This window comes from Rattus rattus, chromosome 10 (genome assembly GCF_011064425.1).
Source record: "Rattus rattus isolate New Zealand chromosome 10, Rrattus_CSIRO_v1, whole genome shotgun sequence".
Lineage (NCBI taxonomy): Eukaryota > Metazoa > Chordata > Mammalia > Rodentia > Muridae > Rattus > Rattus rattus.
This window is the reverse complement of record NC_046163.1, coordinates 71,192,193-71,214,411: the sequence shown is the minus strand read 5'-3', so window position 1 is coordinate 71,214,411 and position 22,219 is coordinate 71,192,193. Positions and strand designations below refer to the sequence as shown.

The following is a 22,219-nucleotide window of genomic DNA, read 5'->3' as shown; positions in this document are numbered from 1 at the left end:
TGTTCCGATAACAAGTCTGAGTACACAGCCTGACTGCCAGCTCCCCAGCTCTGGCTACTCTGCACTGGCTGGAATCCAGTGCTTTGGGGATAGTTCTAATCGCACATTCTGTCCCATTTTTCAATCACATTTGCGTTCGGACATGTCAGACTCCTTGTCCCGTATTTTGCTTTAGAAAATATAGTCACTGAAGCTCTATCATCGGCATATATGCCCTGCTTCTGTGTTAACTAGAAATTGACCTTGAGCCTAACGCTTATGGGCTTCTCAGCCCCTCGCTGTTACAACTGCTCCAAGCATATCAGGGCAATCTCTTTACAAATTACCTCTGTTAATGAGGTTCTGATCCTGGCAGGTGTTTGACTGGCACTTGGACTAGTAGCTCCTATGGGATGACATTGAGAACAAGGTGACACTTTCCTCTCCTGCCCACCCGACCCTGTTCTGTGGGAACCTGTCCTTCCCAGAACATGTGAGTGACTTGGTGACTCTGACATGACTCAACCCTTTTCTCCCTGCTTCCTGTCTCAGGAATGCTCTCACTTGGCTAGTTAAAATGTCAAGATGTGCAGCTTAACTTTAGCAAAAGACTTTCCCACACAATGCTAATCAGTTTGTGTGACAGAAATTCCACATTTGCATCTAGTAACATATTGCAATGTTTCCAAAAGCTTGGAAGGGCAAACTCCTTTGAAAACCCAGTTCCTTTCATTCTCTTTTGAAAGAGGTCCTGTGTGACCCAGAGAAGCCTTGAGTGTGCTGTGTCGCTGAGGAGCACCTTGAAACCCTGTCCTCCTGATCTCGTTCCAGAGTGCTGGGGTCACATGTATGCCACCATATGTGGTTTATGTGGTGTGTCATGTGGGAAAATGTTTAAGAATAGTTCCTAGGACAGGAGACAGACTTTAATTGAATGCCCGAGGTTGTGCTAGAATGTGCTGGGGGCCAGGAGGTTGTCTTCTTTTTCCTGCTTTGTAATCTGCCCCAGATTTTCTCCTTTTATGGGACTCTGGCTCACAATCATTAACAGCAATTCCTAAATCAAGAATCTCTGGGGGGGAAAAAAACTGAAGCTCTGAAAATCAAGGGTTTCCTCTCTGTAATTAAGCTGACCTTAAAGTGAGGCTTTTTACCTTTCTAAGTGCAGAAATAATAACGTTGGCTTCCCAGGTGCTTCTAACTTCCCAAGGGTAGGGAGAGGCTGTGACGTTGCTCACCTTGCTTCTTTTTCCCTGTGCTCCAGCTGCCCTGGTTTGGCCCCTGCTTAATAATTCTGTATATATATACACACATACATATATATGATATATAAATAATATATAATATATAAATAATATATAATATATTATATATTATATAATATATAATATATATTAACGTTTAAAAGCACCTTATACCACATGTGATGGTAAATGTTAGTTGTTGTCTTGATAGAATCTAGAATTACCTGGGAGATGAGCCTCTGGGCATGTCTGTGTGCTATCAGTCACACTGGTAAGGGTGGTGGGTGGGAAGTTCCCTAGCAGTGTATTTCAGACTGCTTATCAGATATCCTGCACATAAGACATTTACATTACGATTCATAACAGTAGCAAAATTACAGTTATGAAGTCGCAAAGAAATAGTTTCATGGCTGGGGTTCGCTGCATTAGGAGCCATTAGGTTGAGAACCACTGGACTGGGCTGTGATGTCATCATGCCTGGGCTGACTGATTTGTTACAGCGCCCTGGGAAGCAGATCTAAAGGGCTAGGAGTCCCAAGCCTGTCTGCGGACACCTTCGTCTGTCAGACTGAAAGTAAAAATAGTACTGTAGTCATAACGTTTGCCTACCTAGGGCTTAAACATCAGATCAAAGAGGCATTTACCAACACTATGGGACGAGTCAGATTTGACACATGATTCCTGGGCAATGTGAGTACAAAGAGGAGAAGCCCAGCAATGACAATGATAATAATAAAAGAAAAATAGAGGCAACTGTCGAGGAGAGGTAATCTGAGCATAAGAGTGTGGGCCACTAAAAACAGATCTGAATCTTGGTTTTTTCCACTGACCTTTCAACCCTGAGCAATTATTCAGCCTTTGAACTTTAAAACAGGACATACGACAAGCTTTAAGGAAAGTTAGCGCCTGCTTAAGCTCAGCTTCTGTGGTGCTCTGCTCCACACCGCTGTCTGCTGCCTTCTGCAAGTGCAGCAGCCTCTGCTGACTTACCCTTTTCCTGCCTGGAAGTGGATCTCTCAGCCCTAGCCTTATGTAACCTTTTCACTCAAAACCAAGTGGCAGTAATTGGAATCCTTTTGTTATTTATTTCAATTTCTTGAAAAAAAAAAGGCGTGGCATGTGTTCAAGCTGCTATGCACACTGCCTGTGGCTGGACAGCCTTCTAAGGCTAGAAGAGGGGGTTTCCTGGAAAGTCCTGCTTGCAAAAGGGGCAAGGTGGGTGTTCCCGGCACCTGGCTATGTTTCAAGTTTTACATCTGTCCTCCTATCCTTCTTTCATTGAGTGTGCCTGTTCTCCTGAATTCTCTCCTGAGATGAGAATTCACTCACCCTTCTCTTATTGGACATCTTACTTCCCACATTGTAGTTTGAATTCATTTCTTAGAGTGGCATTTTTTTTGTTCCCCTAAGTAATTAGCTATTTGTCCCAACATGACTTTTTGAATAGCTCATACATTTCTTGGAGATTTGAATACTAATTCTGTTGACAACAACAGCATTCTCTGGATGAGTCAGAGTCTCTGCTACATGTATTACGTGGCTATTTCAGCTCAATAATTATCCACAAATTGTAGCCAACCAATACCATACTTAGAATTTATAACCAGACCACCTTCTCTAAAGCCCATATTTTTTTTTTCATCTTTATTAACTTGGGTATTTCTTATTTACATTTTGATTGTTATTCACTTTCCGGTTCCCAGGCCAACATCCTCCTAACCCCTCCCACTCCCCTTCTATATGGGTGTTCCCCTCCCCATCCTCCCCCCATTACCACCCTACCCCCAACAATCACGTTCACTGAGGGTTCAGTCTTGGCAGGACCCAGGGCTTCCCCTTCCACTGGTGCTCTTACTAGGCTATTCATTACTACCTATGAGGTCAGAGCCCAGGGTCAGTCCATGTATAGTCTTTGGGTAGTGGCTTAGTCCCTGGAAGCTCTGGTTGGTTGGCATTGTTGTACATATGGGGTCTCGAGCCCCTTCAAGCTCTTTCAGTCCTTTCTAAGATTCCTTCAACGGGGGCCCCATTCTCAGTTCAGTGGTTTAATGATGGCATTCACCTATGTATTTGCTGTATTCTGGCTGTGTCTCTCAGGAGAGATGTACATCCGGTTCCTGTCGGCCTGCACTTCTTTGCTTCATCCTTATGTAGCTTATGTAGCATCCTTATGTATCCTTATGCAGCTTGCCTCCTTATGTTGAGCTTTACCATTTATTATCCTTTGTAGGAGTGGATTTGTAGAAAGATATTGTGTAAATTTGGCTTTGTCGTGGAATATCTTGGTTTCTCCATCTATGTTAATCGAGAGTTTTGCTGGATACAGTAACCTGGGCTGGCATTTGTGTTCTTTTAGGGTCTGTATGACATCTGTCCAGGATCTTCTGGCTTTCATAGTCTCTGGTGAGAAGTCTGGTGTGATTCTGATAGGTCTGCCTTTATATGTTACTTGACCTTTTTCCCTTACTGCTTTTAATATTCTTTCTTTGTGCATTTGGTGTTTTGACTATTATGTGACGGAGGTGTTTCTTTTCTGGTCCAATCTATTTGGAGTTCTGTAGGCTTCTTTATGTTTATGGGCATCTCTTTCTTTAGGTTAGGGAAGTTTTCTTCTATGATTTTGTTGAAGATATTTACTGGTCCTTTGAGCTGGGAGTCTTCACTCTCTTCTATACCTATTATCCTTAGGTTTGATCTTCTCATTGAGTCCTGGATTTCTCTATGTTTTGGACCAGTAGCTTTTCCGTTTTACATTATCTTTGACAGTTGTGTTGATGATTTCTATGGAATCTTCTGCTCCTGAGATTCTTTCTTCTATCTCTTGTATTCTGTTGGTGATGCTTGTATCTGCGGCTCCTTGTCTCTTCCTTTGGTTTTCTATATCCAGGGTTGTTTCCCTTTGTGCTTTCTTTATTGCTTCTATTTCCATTTTTAATTCCTTCACCTGTTTGACTGTGTTTTCCTGGAATTCTTTCAGGGATTTTTGTGATTCCTCTCTGTAGGCTTCTACTTGTTTATTTATGTTTTCCTGCGTTTCTCTAAGGGAGTTCTTTAGGTCTTTCTTAAAGTCCTCCATCATCATCATCAAATGTGATTTTAAATCTAGATCTTGCTTTTCTGGTGTGTTTGGGTATTCAGTGTTTGCTTTGGTGGGAGAACTGGGCTCTGATGATGCCATGCAGTCTTGGTTTCTGTTGCTTGGGTTCCTGCGCTTGCCTCCTGCCATCAGGTTGTCTCTGGTGTTACCTTGTTCTGCTATTTCTGACAGTGGCTAGACCGTCCTATAGGCCTGTGTGTCAGGAGTGCTGTAGACCTGTTTTCCTGTTTTCTTTCAGCCAGTTATGGGAACAGAGTGTTCTGCTTTCAGGCGTGTAGTCTTTCCTGTCTACACATCTTCAGCTGTTCCTGTGGGCACGTGTCCTGAGTCCACCAGGCAGGTCACTTGGAGCAGAAAAGTTGGTCTTACCTCTGGTCCCGCAGCTGAAGTTGCTCCTGGTGGGCTGCTTTTGAACTCTCCGTGAGGGCGGCAACCAGGAGGGCCTGCGCCGCCTTTTCCCGGCCCCCCCACCCCCGTGCACCGGGGTCCCAGATGGCGTTAGGTGTTTTCCTCTGGAGTCAGAAATGTAGTCTCCTCTGGCTTCCCAGGCGTGTCTGCCCCTCTGAAGCTTTATCTCTCCCTCCCATGGGATTTGGGTGCAGGGAGCTGTTGACTGGGTCACTTCAGGTTCAGGTGGTGTCTGGACGCAGGGGACCTGCTGCTTGAATGTCCCTATCTTCCTGTTCCTAGAGGCCCTATATAGTTTCCTCTAGGGCCAGCGATGTGGCATGGGCAGTATTGGTAGTCTCTCCCGCTCTGCAGTCTCAGGAGTGCCCACTTGTCTGGGTGGTGAGCTCTCTCTCCCACGGTGTTTGGGAGCAGGGAGCTGTGGGCCAGGATCAGCAAGGTTAGTAAAGCCCATATTTTAAGTGTATACTATTCCTGTGAATACTCTGGATCTATGGGTTTTTTTTCTTAAACATTTAGGAAAATTATTGACAAAATTGAAGCTCTGGTGTGCGGCAGGCTTTGCAGCTGACCCATTTCAGGCTGTACCCCCATGGTCCTCTTGGCCCCGCTTGCCTCTCTGTGTTTCCACCCCAGAACAAGGAGCTAGCTGTAGCAATTCTAGCCCCATATAAATGCACAAAGTGCCCATGGGGAAAGAAAGAGGATTGTCACCCTCCAGGAACCCCAGAAGGGAACTCTCTGAGACACACCGACAATTTCCCTTGTCCCATTGGTCCAAACTGTCCGTTCCTGTAATGGTCCTGCATAAAAACAATGGAGCTGTAGCAGTGCTAGGCTTCTTCTCTCACACGGTCTGTCTATGGTAAGGTGTGAGCACAACTGTCAGGTGTTGAAAGTTACCATTCTATTGCTGTTAAGAGACACCACGGCCAGCAAAATTCTTCTTAAAGGAAGCACTTAACTGGGAGCTTGCTTCTAGCTTCAGATGTCAGCCCACTATCATCTGTGTGGGAGCAAGCAAGCATGGCACCAAAGAATTAGCTGGGAGCTTTACACCCTGGTCCTCAAACAAGCAGGCAGGGAATAGGAATTAGGAGGTGGGAAGAATGGGACTGGCCTGGGATTTTGAAAACCCACCCCATGTGACTCCAATAAGGCCACACTTCCGAATCCTTCCAAGCATTTTAGCAACTGGGACAAAGTATGTAAATGGTGAGTTCACATTCAAACTACCACACTTCCAAATACTCAATTTCTATCCATTCAGAGATGTAATTCCATAGGATAATTTGGAGAATCGTGAGAAACTGGAGTCTCAGTGGGTAAAGAGGCCCCTCAGGATTGCTCCGCTCTGTCTAAGGCCAAAGTAGATCCTTACTAACAGACTTCTTTAATCTATCATTTAGGGAAAATGACCCAGCCTCTGATTGCTCCCTACTCTGCAAGCAAGTTTGCTCTGGATGGGTTCTTTTCCACCATTAGAAAAGAACACTTGATGACCAAGGTCAACGTGTCCATCACTCTCTGTGTCCTCGGCTTCATAGACACAGGTAAGGAAAAGACCCTAGAATAAGTGGCCCTAAGTTGGTCTGTCAGCCTTACCACATGAAAAAGGAGGGTCATGTCTCCCTGAGGGTACCTTCCTTCTCAGTGGAAAGGCATTAGAGACCAAAGCTGGAATCATCAGTCCCAGTCACTCAATGAGGCACTTCTGTCACTGGTGGAGTCTAGCCAACCTTGATCCTCCTTTCTGTTCTTCCCATTCTCAGGGTATATTGAACTCTGAGCTCCTTATGCCCACATGAACTACCCCTGACCACTGCTGTTCTACAAATGATACCCAACACCTGCGTCCTTTTCTTACTGCACTCAACAGTGACAAGAAGTTGATTTCATGAGTTCACTGGGAAGGGTGTACATCTAACTGAATTGCATTCCTTAGAAACAGTGATTAGTACTCTTCAAAGAATCAAGGCCATGAGAAGCAAGAAAAGAGCCTTCATAGACTAATTAAATAAATAAGAAATTAGTACTGAGTGTACTCTTGGACACTATCCAGGGGATGCTGGTAAACAAAACAAACAAGCAACAAACAAAAACATCCAGTGACATTGTGCTGCATCTATGGTGCCCATTTCTGGCATTACACAAGGTTATATATGAAATGATTCATGAAAGGTGAGGGGTGAAAGGTGAAGGGTGAGAGGGGACAGTGAGTACAACATTTACATATTTATCTAAAACATGCATCTAGGACTGTGAAAAACTTTTGTTCAAGGAGTAGCTGAGGATCTGGGGCCCTGCCCCAGCAGGTAGACTGCTCATCTAGTACTCATGTGGCCCTGGGTTCAATTCCTAGCACCACATAAACTATGTAAGACAGATCACACCTGTAATCCCAGCACTCGGGAAGTAGATACAGAAGGATCAGAAGTTCAGAGTCATTCTCAACTATATATTGAGTTCAAAGAGATTATAGAACAAACTGGAAGTCAAGTGACATGGAGATGAAGTGGGGTTGCATCTGAAGGATGTGACCCACAGGAAGAGACAGCATAATTCCCGGCAACACCTTCTCTATGACAGTGGTCAGGGCTGAGAGGGACCCAAAGCCTGGTTCTCTTTTGCCTTCCTTAAAGCAATGGGTCATTGTCAAAACATGTTCTTGTTTGCCATTCACACTTCACATCAGCTATTTAGTCCTCATTCTGTACCCCTATGTTAATGTGTCACCCCAACCAAAACACTCAGAAAACATTTGGACCCCTAGGCTGTCACCTCCACTGCCCCACAGATCCCCATCCAGGGAGGCAGACCTCTGCCAGCCAGGATTCTTTTGTCAACACTGGACGTATCCAGTTGTCCAAGGGTCTTCAGAGGGACTGTGGGACTCAAGACATGAGCACACAGTGCCCGACATGTGAAGGTCTGTGAGTTTCTACTAACTCTGGATTAACTCACTCTTTCCTGTGGCCTGCAGAAACAGCTTTGAAAGAAACCTCTGGGATAATCTTGAGTCAAGCTGCTCCCAAGGAGGAATGCGCCCTGGAGATCATCAAAGGCACAGTTCTGCGCAAAGATGAGGTATACTATGACAAATCGTCTTGGACTCCACTTCTGCTTGGGAATCCAGGAAGGAGGATCATGGAATTTCTTTCATTACGGTCATATAACAGGGACCTATTTGTAAGCAACTAGGAACTCCTGAGGCCTGGTGAAGGGTCTTGGAACAGTCCTGCCTGATATTTCTGTGAGCCCTACCCACAAATTTCTATGAGCCCCTTTCCAGAGATACACAAATTTTGGGGTACACCTCACCATGAGAAATTCTTGCAACACTTGCACAGTAAAAATGTAATTGTAATAAATGTCACAAACCACTTTGTAGCCTGCAGTTGTGAACTTGATTGTAACTATGGATTTAAGCACACAGTTGTATCAATTTTACCTCATATAGAATGAAACAATGATGCCTAATGTAACATTAAATAAAATAAAGGTAATATCAACTCTATAAATTCAAAACTAGTAACTGTGAATTGAGTTTATTCAACATGCTTCCTTTAAAACCATAATCTAAACAAATGAAAATTCCCCACATTCATTTCCTCTGTTGTGGACTGGACTTTTAATGAGTTAGAGAAATGGCATCATCCTTCTTTTGGCAAGCTCCCTGCCTTTACTGTCTCTGTACCTCAGTTGTTCCTCACACATCCACACGTTGCTTGTTTGGGCATGAACCACTGAGGCAACTCAGGAAGCTGGAACTCATGGGAATACAAATCGCAGACTTAGCCTGCTCTATGCTGCATAACCTAACAGCTCCGGCACCTGTGCATAGCATGGGTATGCTCGAGTGAGCGTCTGAAGTATGAAGAGGAGGAACTATAGCTCAGATCTTGTAACTCATTTCACAAAAATTCACCAAATAATTGCTGAGCATCATGTGACTACAGTGCAGTGGGAAACAAACCCCAGCCATATACCATTCCACAAAGTCCTGAGTGGTCAGGCCATAACAGGTAAGAGATGACATCTCTTGATGGATAATATCTGTGGCATTTAACAAAAAGGGCCACTGGGCCATGGGGTTGGCTCATTGGGTAAAAGTGCTTACCACTTTTACATTACAAGCATCACAACCTTATCCTAATACTCCAAAATCATAAGAGAAAGAGGGAAACTCAGAAGTTGTTCTCAGACCAGGTAGTGTTGGCACACTCCTCTAATCCCAGCACTTGGAAGGCAGAAGCAGATAGAGCTCTGAATTCAAGGATAGCCTGGTCTACAGAACAAGTTTCAGGGCAACCAGGAACTATGATGTGTGTGTGTGTGTGTGTGTGTGTGTGTGTGTGTGTGTGTGTGTGTGTGTGTGTTTTAAGATTTAACAGTTTTAAGGGAGTGTAGCTTACAAAAGCATAAGCCAGAAGTGTGGAAGTCCAACAACTGTGCAGTGTCTGCAGTCAACTCCAGCTCCTTCCACACAGAGGCCTGTAGAAACAAGAGGACAGAAGTGTGCCTCAGGGACAGAAAGACAGGAGTATACCACATGACCGGATCTATGACAGTCCCTGGAGGAAGCAGTCGCCTACTCAGGTCCTCAGAGAGAGCTGGGGGAACAAACACATGACTTCCCTCCTTCCTCTCCCTGTTACCCCTGGACAGTGCTTCCCATTTGTGGAAGAGACATTCTGGTCAGCCTCCCTGTACACTAAGTGGTGAATGATTTAAAGTGCTAGGGAAGTGAGAAGGCTTATGCACTCAGCAAAAATTCAGCTTTCCCAAACATGGGACTTCCCTGGTAAAGGATGCTGGAATCTGGAAGCTTGGAGGGAATTCCATTTTCCCACCTCAAAATCCCAATGCCTAAGCAGAATAATATTTCAGAGCATATCAAAAGTAAAAATAGCCATTTTACCAAAAGTGACCTACAGACTCAATGCAATCCCCATCAAAATACCAATCTGATTCTTCAGAGAGTTAGACACAACAATTTGCAAATTCATCTAGAATAACAAAAACCCCAGGATAGCTAAAACTATCCTCAACAATAAAAGGACTTCTGGGGGAATCACTATCCCTGAACTCAAGCAGTATTACAGAGCAATAGTGATTAAAACTGCATGGTATTGGTACAGAGACAGACAGATAGACCAGTGGAATAGAATTGAAGACCCAGAAATGAACCCACACACCTATGGTCACTTGATTTTGACAAAGGAGCCAAAACCATCCAATGGAAAAAAAGATAGCATTTTCAGCAAATGGTGCTGTTCAACTGGAGGTCAGCATGTAGAAGAATGAGATCGATCCATGCTTATCACCCTGTACAAAGCTTAAGTCCAAGTGGATCAAGGACCTCCACATCAAACCAGACACACTCAAACTAATAGAAGAAAAAGTGGGGGAAGCATCTCAACACATGGGCACTGGAGAAAATTTCCTGAACAAACACCAATGGCTTATGCTCTAAGATCAAGAGTCGACAAATGGGATCTCATAAAACTGCAAAGATTCTGTAGGGCAAAGGACACTGTTGTTAGGACAAACCAGCAACCAACAGATTGGGAAAAGGTCTTTACCAATCCGACAACTGATAGAGGGCTTATATCCAAAATATACAAAGAACTCAAGAAGTTAGACTGCAGGGAGACAAATAACCCTACTAAAAATGAGGTTGAAAGGGGTTGGGATTTAGCTCAGTGGTAGAGTGCTTGCCCTAGCAAGTGCAAGGCCCTGGGTTAGGTCCCCAGCTCCAAAAAAAAAAAAAAAAAAAAAAATGGGGTTCAGAGCTAAACAGAGAATTCACAGCTGAAGAATGCCATATGGCTGAGAAACACCTAAAGAAATGTTCAACATCTTTAGTCATAAGGGAAATGCAAATCAAAACAACCCTGAGATTTCACCTCACACCAGTGAGAATGGCTAAGATCAAAAACTCAGGTGACAGCAAATGTTGATGAGGATGTGGAGAAAGAGGAACACTCCTCCATTGCTGGTGGGACTGCAAACTGGTACAACCATTCTGGAAATCAGTCTGGAGGTTCCCCAGAAAATTGGACATTGAACTACCTGAGGATCCAGCTATACCTCTCTTGGGCATATACCCAAAAGGTGCCCCAACATATAACAAAGACACATGCTCCACTATGTTCATAGCAGCCTTATTCATAATAGCCAGAAGCTGGAAAGAACCCAGATGCCCTTCAACAGAGGAATGGATACAGAAAATGTGGTACATCTACACAATGGAATATTACTCAGCTATCAAAAACAATGACTTTATGAAACTCATAGGCAAATGGTTGGAACTGGAAAATATCATCCTGAGTGAGGTAACCCAATCACAGAAAAACACACATGGTATGCATTCATTGATAAGTGTATATTAGCCCAAATGCTTGAATTACCCTAGATGCACAGAACACATGAAACTCAAGGATGACTAAAATGCGAATGCTTCACTCCTTCTTTAAAAGGGGAACAAGAAAACCCTTGGCAGGGTATAGGGAGGCAAAGTTTAGAACAAAGGCAGAAGGAACACCCATTCAGAGCCTGCCCCACATGTGGCCCATACATATACAGCCACCAAACTAGATAAGATGGATGAAGCAAAGAAGTGCAGGCCAACAGGCACTGGATGTAGATCTCTCCTGAGAGACACAGCCAGAATACAGCAAATATATATGCAAATGCCAGCAGCAAACCACTGAACTGAGAACGGGACCCCCATTGAAGGAATCAGAGAAAGGTCTGGAAGAGCTTGAAGGAGCTCGAGACCCCATATGAACAACAATGCCATCCAACCAGAGCTTCCAGGGACTAAGCCACTACCCAAAGACTATACATGGACTGACCCTGGGCACCAACCTCATAGGTAGTAATGAATAGCCTAGTAAGAGCACCAGTGGAAGGGGAAGCCCTTGGTCCTGCCAAGACTGAACCCTCAGTGAACGTGATTGTTGGGGGTAGGGTGGTAATGAGGGGAGGATGGGGAGGGAAAGCCCATATAGAAGGGGAGGGGGAGAGTTTAGGGGATGTTGGCCTGGAAACCAGGAAGGGGAATAATAATCGAAATGTAAATAAGAAATACCCAAGTTAATAAAGATAAAAAAAAAAAGTCAGATGTGGCTGCCATCTGAACTCCCAGGGTGCAGAAATGTGAGGATGGCAAGTTGGAAATCATCTTGAGCTACACATTAAGAACTTGTGCCAAATTTAAAAGAAGAGGAAGAGGAGGAGGGGGATAAAGAGGTGGAAGTGGGGGGGGAGGAACCAAAAAGCCTGCCAGACCCAATGGCAGGGAGATGAGAGGTTGCATATGGCCCTGTCTGTGCAAGTCAGCAGGAAGGCTCCAACTGCACCTGTGTATGAAGAAGTGGACCAATGTGAAGTCTGGGCCCTGACTAGATCATGTACCAATCCACAAGCACAAACCGCCCACAACAGGACACTATGGTCTCATGTGTGTGTAATATATTTCAATCATATTCACCTCCTGGTCTCCTTCTTTCTAACTGCCCCTTTATGATTTAATATATTCTCTCTCTCTCTCTCTCTCTCTCTCTCTCTCTCTCTCTCTGTTATGAACCAGTGAGTTTCATCAGAGCTGCCTACAGAACTGTGGGGAAGAGGTTATTTATAGGAGCATGTGAATCTTACTGGTTATCCCACTTCAACTGTCCCACTTTAAAAAATGTTTCTCCCTCTTTTATCAGCCTTAAGGAATGGCAGAGCCTCATAAACCCTTCTTCCCTCCATGGCTGGATGCTGTCAGGCCCAGTCTCAGGCATGTGTCTGGTAGGAAATGGCAGCTGCTAAGAATTCAAGAGTACCATGGCCATGTCACCACTGAAAGACAACATTTTACAACATTCCAGGTTATACTCTGTCTCTTTCTCCCCTCTCTTCAGTGATATTCTCTGCATGCCAGAGCAGTGACACTGACTCTGGTGTCAGCATTTTGACCAGTTACGAGTCTCTGCAGTAACCAAGTGGCAACAACACAGATCCGTGAGGAGAAACATGGTTATTTAGAAGGCAATTCAATAGGTGCATCATACCCACTTGGTAGAACAGCAGCTGTCAGTTCCCGACTAGGACCCGTGACCTCCTCAGCCACAGGCTTTTGACAAGTTTACAGAACCAGACATGAGGAATCCACACCTGTAGTGTGAGCTCCAACTCCCATCAGAAAGGGGTTGCTCACCCCAATAACAGAATTGACACTGTTGCATCAATACTCATGGAGAGATGAGGATTCCCCTTCTCAGCGAGGAGAAAAGATTCCTTTTCTGAATGATGGAGACAGGACTTAGCTGAGAGAAAATCTGCTTGGAGATAGATGAAAACTCTTTCCTTTTAAAAGCACTTTCTAGGTATACTTATTTATGTGCATGGGTATTTTGCCTGCGTGTACATGTACCATGTACCATGTACATGTAGTGCACTGGGAGGCCAGAAAAAGGTATTGGATTCCCTGAAGCCAAAGTAACAAATGGTTGTGAGCCATTGTGTGTGCATGCTGGAAACCATGTTTCTGAGCCATTCTGTGTGTGCTGGGAATCGAACCCAGATCCTCTGCAAAACCCATAAGTCCTCTTCAGTTCCCCAAAACGTTTTATTATTTACTTTATGTATATGAGTATTTTGCCTACATGTATGTAGAAGTAAAATATTAAAAATCCTGGCCCAGGGTTTCTTCCCCACTTTTAACCATTTATGTTCCTGGATGAAAGACACACTGCCTTTATATTTTTAAATATGCTTTAGGCAGCTGTGATGGTTTGTATATGCTTGGCCCAGGCAATGTCACTATTTAAAGGTGTGGCCTTGTGGGAATAGGTGTGGTCTTATTGGAATAAGTGTGTCACTGTAGGTGTGGGCTTTAATACCCTTATCATAGCTACCTGGAAGCCAGGATTCTGCTAGAAGCCTTCCGTTGAAGATGTAGAATCCTCAGCTCCTGCACCATGCCTGCCTGGATGCTGCTATGTTCCTGCCTTGATGATAATGGACTGAACCTCTGAACCTGTAAGCCAGCCCCAATTAAATGTTGTCCTTACAAGAGTTGCCTAGGTCATGGTGTCTGTTCATAGCAGTCAAACCCTAAGACAGCAGCACTAAGCTGGGCAGCTGGCCACTATCCATGCTGTTAGAATCCATTTCCCTATCCATAACATCAACTTATTACTTACCATTTACTTTGTTTCATCTGGGCTGCTCTTAGTTCCAATTGGCCAGTCCACAGGGCCACGTTCTCTGTAGTCCTACCCCATGACAGCGCTCTCTCTCTCTCTCTCTCTCTCTCTCTCTCTCTCTCTCTCTCTCTCTCCCTCCCTCCCTCCCCCCCTCCCTCCTGCATGTTCTTCTTCCATGACAGCTCCTTCTTCCTCTCCTTTCCCCATGGTTCCTCTCTCTAAGCACGTGAAAACTCAATCCCACCTATGCCTAGCTATTGGCTGTTGGCATCTTTAGTCAACAATCAGAATTAACTTGGGGGCAGAGTCCCAGAGGCTATGCACAGACTCCAGGTCTCAGGGGCTGCATTTAGGATTACAATAGACTATAAAAGACAAAACCCCAACACTTGTATGTATGTGTGTATGTATGTATGTATGTATGTGTACCACATGCATGCATGGTGCTGGCAGAGGTCAGAAAAGGGCATCAGATCCCCTGGAATTGGAGTTACAGATGGTTATAAGCTGCTACAGGTGCTGGGAATCTAATGCAGATCCTCTTCAAGAGTAAAACGTGGGGCTGGAGAGATGGCTCAGAGCTTAAGAACACTGACTGCTCTTCCAGAGGTCCTGAGTTCAATTCCCAGCAACAACATGGTAGCTCACAACCATCTGTAATGGGATCCCATGCCTTCTTCTAGTGTGTCTGAAGACAGCAACAGTAGATAGATAGATAGATAGATAGATAGATAGATAGATAGATAGATAGATAGATGCTAGATAGATGGTAACAACTACCTTAACCCCTGAGAAACTCTGCCCGTCTCTTCAACCCCTTGCTTTATTTTGTTGTTTGTTTTGTGGTTTATTTGGAGCAGAGTCTTGTTATATATGTCACCTCTAACCCACCATCCTTTCACCTTTGTCTTTTGAGCCCTAACAGATGTGCTGCCCCACACCTGACAGAAGAAATCCCTTTCTTAATGAGGCTTTTCCCCAGAATGTAGAAGGAAGGGCTCAAAAAGTAGGTCTGAGAATGGAATCATCCACACCCCAGAGCTTGCCATAAAACTCCACCATCTTTATCAGCATGCTTTTCCTCATAGCAGAATACCCTGGTCCGGGAAGATCAGTGTTGCAAGCCTATTTCCAAATGCTCGACTTCTCAGTAGGAAGCACCGAATGACTGTCACTTCTGAAGATCTGGAACCTTCCGCACAGGTCTAGGATACCTCCCTGTGAGTTATTATTCAGGGAAACCCCAAAGCCCCCCACCCCAAACAACATAGCCTATCCCCATTGCCTATGCAGCCACCAGAACTATATCGGAAGGAACCATATTCTATCACTGAAGAGACCATGCTCTTGGGTAATGGGCATAGAAAAATCAAGCCACAACTGGTCTAGAAACTTCCTCCTGGCTGTCTAGTTTCCGTAGTGCCAGAAGGTGTTGTGTACAGAGCAGTGGAGGGAAAACCATCAATGAGCCCGTCCAGCTATGGACCCTGTGAGTTACCACACTGACCTGCCAGGCAAGGTGTGCCCACTGTTACAGTTGTGGCAGAGCTGTTATGGAGGTAACCAACCATTTTCTGATTGGATTGGAAGGCTGGTCCACAGGAAGAATTCATGCTGGTCCAAAGCCCATGGCTGAGGAGGTCATAGGCCCTAGCAAGGAATCTGCTACTGTGGTTTTCCTAAATAAACATGTTGTCAACCCTCCTTCTAAGTATTTATAGCCATAGATTAGTGCTGGTCTTGGCCTTAGTGAGAGCTTCTCTGGAGCAGGTAATGTGTAAGGCAAAGACTAGTCAGTGATAGAAATAAGTGATTGATAAATGTTCAGCCTCAAATGGGATTCCTCTACCTCCTCCAAGGCTCAGGGAACACAATGCAAATGGAGCAGCCAGAGGACAGGAAAGGGGACTGTGAAACACCATTTTCTGGGCATGACATGGCTACTACCCTCACTGACTCTTGGTGGCAGCTGTCTGCATGGGACCTGCCCAGGACTGGGCCCGTCAACTCAGGCACTGTACTGAATGGGTCATAGGGGAACTGTTGGCTGCTGATGGTTTCTAAAGGGAGGACAGGTCGTTGTCTTCAGTGGTGTGGCTTACTTCTGAGTACACCATGTTCAAATCCAGAGCTCCATACCCATGCCATGCCCATGTGGGCAACCTTGATTAATCTCAGTGGCTCACAAAAATCATAAAAGGACATGAAAACGGGAGGGAGGCCTGTTAGGAGGGGAGGGACTGGCAGAGAGCTGGAAGAGGGATAAGAGGGGGTTAGGGCATAATCAAAATGCATTATATATATGCATGAAATTGTCAAAGAATAAAGCTAATTAATAACCCAAAACCTTGACTGCCCTGTGCTCACCAGTCCCAATCTACTGCACTGTGATCATCCCAATCTACTACACTGTGATCGTCCCAATCTACTGCACTGTGATCTTATCCAATCATCACAGAGCCTCAAGACCAAACCTGGCCTTAAAAACCAAAACCCAGCAATGCTTGCAGCTGTTCAGCTGATCCTGGGAGATGAGAGCCAATGAGAAGGAAGCAAGCTCACTCCAGGGCCAGCATTGTGGAAAGGGCTCTGAGGACCTGCTCACCTCTTAGCTCCTCTTCAGATTCCACAAAGAGCGCAAAGGCCTCTTATTTGAAGCAAATGACACCTTTAGTGAAACTATTATTTTCTTAATAGTTAACACACTTCCTTTGTGCAGAGAAACTTTTTTGTTAAAAGATATGGCCGGTGGTGCATGGTGGTGGAGGCAGGAGGATCAGAAATTCAGGTATAATCAGCACTGTGTATGGTAAAGGAGGGAAAAGGCTAAAGGGAGGCTTGACTCTGAGGTGGGTAAGCAGGGAGCACTGTGTCCCACGAGACCATCCTGCTGCATCTCTGCCAAGCAGCCAATGTGAGGCTCACCCTTCCTTTTCTCTGAAATAACAGTAAGATGCCACATTGCTCGCTGACATTTTCAGTGGGAAACAAATTACTCCAGGAGCCCACAGATAGAAGCTGAGCTTTTACACCAATGTAGGTGAGAGCTAAGTGACAAACGTCCAGGTTTCATGTGTGACATAGGAAGTGCAAGCTGGCATCCTCAATACAGGTCCGCATGGTGACACAAACTAAGAAGGGCAGGTCCTTTCAGGGAGCACCTGTCCTGTGACGAGAGCCTTTGTGGGCTGGTACTGATGGAGCTCTCACACCCACACTGAGAGATGAGGCTGATAGCTAAAGGGCTGGGAAGCAGATAGGAACCGAATGAAGACACTGAAGAGGACTTCTCGGGTGTTGGGTTATATAGTTCAGATGCTAGAAGCTTGTTTGACATGCAGGAGGCCATGGTTTTGATCCTCAGCACCACATACACAGGACGTGGTGGTGCACGGTGCTGGAGGCAGGAGGATCAGAAATTCAGTGTCATCTTTAGCCAATTTGAAGATATAATGGTCTAGAGAACCTCTCTCAAGAAGGAGGAGGAGGAAGAAGAGGAAGAAGAAGAGAAGAAGGAAGGAGGAGGAGGAAGAGGAAGAAGGAGAGAAGAAGGAAGGAGGAGGAGGAAGAGGAAAGAAGAAGAAGAAGAAGAAGAAGAAGAAGAAGAAGAAGAAGAAGAAGAAGAAGAAGAAGAAGAAGAAGAAGAAGAAGAAGAAGAAGAAGAAGAAGAAGAAGAAGAAGAAGAAGAAGGAGGAGAGGAGGAAGAAGGAAGGGAGGGAGAGGAGGAAGAAGGAGGAAGAGGAAGAAGGGGGAGGAGGAAGAAGAAGGAAGGAGGGAGAGGAAGAAGGGGGAGGAGGAAGAAGAAGGAAGGAGGGAGAGGAAGAAGAGGAGGAGGAGGAGGAGGAGGAGGAGGAGGAGAAGAAGAAGAAGAAGAAGAAGAAGAAGAAGAAGAAGAAGAAGAAGAAGAAGAAGAAGAAGAAGAAGAAGAAGAAGAAGAAGAGGAGGAAGAGGCAGGAGAAGAAGAAGGAAGGAAGGAGGAGAAAAGGAAGAAGAAGGGAGGAGGAGGAAGCAGGAGAAGGAGAAGAAATAAAAGAAGAGGAGCTGGAGGAGGAAGAGAAGAGTTGGAGGAGGAAGAGAAGAGTTGGAGGAGTTGGAGGAGTTGGAGGAGTTGGAGGAGTTAGAGGAGCTAGAGGACGAGAAGCTGAAGGAATGAGAGTGGGAGAGGCTGTTCTGACACATAGCTTCAGAAGTTCATATCCACAGCACCTGGCCCTTGATATGGGGTTGTGGTGACATGGAGCATTATGGGACAAACATGTTAGAGTGAAGTTGCTTACCCACTGTGAAACCACACATGAAAGAGGCCAGGAACACACACATCACCTCAACATTGGCTAATCGAAGCCAGAGGATCAAATTTTCAAGATCATCCTTGGCTATACAGCAAGTTTGGATTGGGCTACATATGACCCTGTCTCATGTACACAGAATGACCTGCTTCCTCCAACGAGGCCCCACCTACTCAAAATTCCAACACTTCCCAAAAAGGCATGAGCAGCTGAGGACAGGCTGTCAGCACGAGCCTTTGGGGCATTTCGTACTGAACTCATAACAAGCTGAGACTTATTTCATAATAACCACAGGCACAGAGAGAGACAGCCAGAGCAGGACGCGGCTCTCAGGATCCTAACATGTCCGACACACACCAGCTGTCAGCACATTCCCGGGGGCCATGCTGGGTCTCAGCCCATCGTAGGGAAACTGTGGCTCCCTCCTCTGAGTAAAAAGTAGACATCAAAGACCTTGTGCATGGGGCAGAACCCCACATTCCCATACGCCCCAACCCCAAGGGCGCCTGAGGGGGTGATTCACAGTTTCCCACCTGCTTCTCACAAATGGCTACTCCTTAGGACCCTGAATTCTCACCTAACCACCAACCCTTCCCTAGAGCTTCTGGGCCACTGTTCTCCTCGGCTTGACTACTCTAGGCCACCATCTCAGACCCAACCCAGCACAGCTGCTACATTTTGAAGATGTTCCCCAAAGCCCATGTATTAAAACTGCCTCGAGTGTGGTGTGGTTGTGCTTCTTCCTATAATCCCAGCACTTAGGAGAGGAAGGAAGGAGCACAGTGTGTAACTGTTGAGTAAGACCTGTAAGGACATGAGGACATCAGAAAGTCTGTGCCTTTGTAAATGAGCATTACCTTTAGCTCAGTCTGGGGTTCACAGCAGAACCCCACATTCCCATACGCCCCAACCCCAAGCCTTCCCTTTTATCAAGAGTCTCATGCATCATCAGCACATCCGTCGGAGGCCGAGTTCACACTTGGACTCACCCTCTTGTTGTATGTTCCATGGGTCTCAGTAAATGTGTAATGTGTGTACCCCACTGCAGCATCCACCCCAAACCCCCGTGCACCACCCAGGCATGCCTTGCATATACACACAACCTGATCTTTTAACTTTGGAGACTTTTTTTTTTAAATGCCTTCTGAGCAAGTCACAGAAGTTGGCAGAGGATAATGAGTCTCAGGAAAGCAATGTCTGTATAAACTTGGCTATGATTAGTGCAAAGTATAACATATTCTAAAAAGTTGACTATCCCTACAGTGATGTAAGACCAGACTACAGAGTCTGGTTCTCTATGTCTGACAGAACAGGTTTTATTTTAAGTGTTGATCTACTTTAAATAAAAGTTTTGGTGGGCAACTATTACTTTACAGTGAGACGTGACCTAGGTTATTGGCATAAATATCTAGGTAAATCACAAGGTAAAGTTTACATAAAATTTATGGAAGTCTGACAGCCCTGAAGTAACACTGGTAATCATCCCTGTTACCTTAAAAAAAAAAAAAAAAAAAAAAAAAAAAACTTTAGGTCATGGCTGGAAAGATGGCTCAGTGGTTAAGAGCACTGACTGCTCTTTCAGAGGTCCTGCGTTCAATTCCTACAACCACATGGTGGCTCCCAACCATCTGTAATGGGATCTGATGCCCTCTCCTAGTGTGTCTGAAGACAGCACCTCATATAAATAAAATAAATGTCTTAAAAGAAAAAAACCTTTAGGTCATGAAAACAACTGTTTCCTGTAGTTGCTGAAGCTTCATCAAGAATTTTCCTCCAGGCTATTCAAAGTCTTTTGTCATCTGGTTTCAGTTTCTCTTGGAAACATCTACAATCAGATTCATTTTAAAAAAAAAAAAGTCAATAAGTACTCCTCAAATACAGTTTCCTGGTAAGACTAGATTTATTTTATAAACATATTGATTTTTCTTTGGTTATCTTTGATAAAAACTGATATTGCTGTAGAAAAAATGTTTTGTTGTTTGGTTTGGTTTGGTTTGGTTTGGTTTGGGTTTGATTTGGTTTGGTTTGGTTTGGTTTGGTTTGGTTTGGTTTGGTTCAAAGTTATTCCTCCACCACAGGAATCTTTTTATTGATTCTTTTGTGATTTTCACACCATGCACTTCATACACACACACACACACACACACACACACACACACACACACACACACACACACCATCATCATCACCATCATCATAGAAAACATCTCATCACAGAAGTTGTAACATGTCACCATGTGTCCCACAGTATATTCCTCTGTCCACACATCTTCACTTGTAAATGTTTGTTGCAATGAGCTATTGGTCCAGATAGAGATCACTGGCTTCCATCACACCATCAATAGTGGATCCTGGCCAGGTCTCCTCACCGTTATCCTGTTGTTGCCCTGTGTGGTGGAGATGATAATGATTTTGGAGTGGCCCAACTTGGAACCCTGGATCTGGGTCAGCCTGCCAGTTCTCCCTCAGACGCACCACCAGGACAAACTCTCCAGCCCTGTTCCTGCTAGGTCACCCTGCCTTCCTGTTCTTCTGACCTTGTATCCTCAGGGCCAGCTCCACTGTTTTGCCCAGTTAAGGTCCACTCACCTAAGTACTAAAGCCAGCAAGGCATTGGGCCAGCTCACACCCTCAGGGTTGGCTTGCCTGTGCTTTTGCCATCAGGGCTAGCTCCACTGTGTTGCCCAGACGAAGTCCAGGGCCCACTCTCCCAAGTGATGTCACTGGTGAGGGGCAAGGACAGCTCTCCTGCTCTTATGACCCTGGAGTCAGCTCTTCTGGCTGCATCGGTTGCTGAGGGTTAAGGAGGTAGAGGAGTGATGGGGCCAGCTCTCCCTCACATCCTCAAGACCAGCTCACCCATTCCCTCATCATCAAGGTTAGCTCTATTATGCTATTCAGGTGAGGCCTGCTCTCCCAAGTACTGTAGCCTGTAAGAGGTAAGGACAGCTCTCCTGCTCTCATGACCCCAGCAGGGCCAGCTCTTCTAACTGCCACAGGTGGTGACGGAAGAGGCATGGGAGGTCATCACCCCACATCCATGACACTTCATGGCAGAAAAGTGGTGGGACTAGCTTTCCCATGTTCTTGCCCTCGGAGTTGGCTCACCTGTGCCCCCAACATCAGGGTCAGCTCTACTCTCCTGGCCAGGCAAGGTGCATAGCCTGAGAAATGGATCCAACTCTCCAAAGCACAATCGCCAGTGAGGAACAAGGACAGTCATGCACAGTTCCTGGATACCCACATGATTTCCCAGTGGCTGCCCCGATCAAGATGTACATGTTCTTTTTAGTGGTAACAACACAGACCCCTGACACCGGCTACGCTGGCTGAGTAGCCACAGATGGAGGCATGGCTCTCAGAGGCAGCTCATGCTGGGACCTCATCATGGTCCCAGGTAGCAGGGCTGGCCGCTCATAGCAGGTTACGCCTGGCCACCCTCAAGTCTCTAGTTCCACCTCTCGCTCTCTCCCATCTGACCATCAGATAACTCACACTGTGGTGGCTTCTGCTGCAGGCTGGTCATGCAGCTGGTAGGCCCCTGAGTGGCATCCTCTGTCCCCACTGCATGGCACTGTAGCAAGCGGGTGTCTTCACCTATGCCTTGCACTGGAGGGCAGGTGTGTGGGTGGCATGGTGGTCTGCAGGTCTCTGTCTGTCTGACTTCCTCCCCATACAGTGCTGTGTGGCGGTAGGTAGGGTTCTGTGTGTCTATGGACTGACAGAGATGTGGGGTGAAGGACAGGTCTGTGGACGTCTCTCCCTGCCTGCATTGAGTAGCATGGTGGAATGCAGGTCTCTACCTGTCTTCTTCCTCCCACGCCACACTACCTAGATTTGATTCAAATCAATTTGATTCGATCTTATGTGTTCCAGGCATAAAACAGCTTCACCACCAAGCCAGGCATCAGGCTAGGATGAACAAAGTACCACATCCGCTCTGCCCCTGACTGGTATAAGACCACCACCAAGGTGTCTCTTTGCCCATTGCCAGGGGGT

The 22,219-nt window shown here is 45.5% G+C and overlaps 1 protein-coding gene and 1 pseudogene across 2 annotated transcripts in view; one reads left to right on the top strand and one right to left on the bottom strand.

Moving 5' to 3' along the window:
- Hsd11b1 (hydroxysteroid 11-beta dehydrogenase 1) overlaps positions 1-8,256 on the top strand; it is a 45,253-nt gene extending 36,997 nt beyond the window's left edge. For both annotated transcript variants that reach the window (XM_032915437.1, XM_032915436.1), the window contains 2 exons: positions 6,138-6,281; positions 7,712-8,256. In XM_032915437.1, the coding sequence (XP_032771328.1) occupies positions 6,138-6,281; positions 7,712-7,929 (362 nt within the window). In that variant the 3' untranslated portion in view covers positions 7,930-8,256. The remainder of the gene's footprint in view (positions 1-6,137; positions 6,282-7,711) is intronic.
- Positions 8,257-22,083: 13,827 nt separating this feature from the next.
- On the bottom strand, positions 22,084-22,219 carry LOC116911815 (annotated as a pseudogene).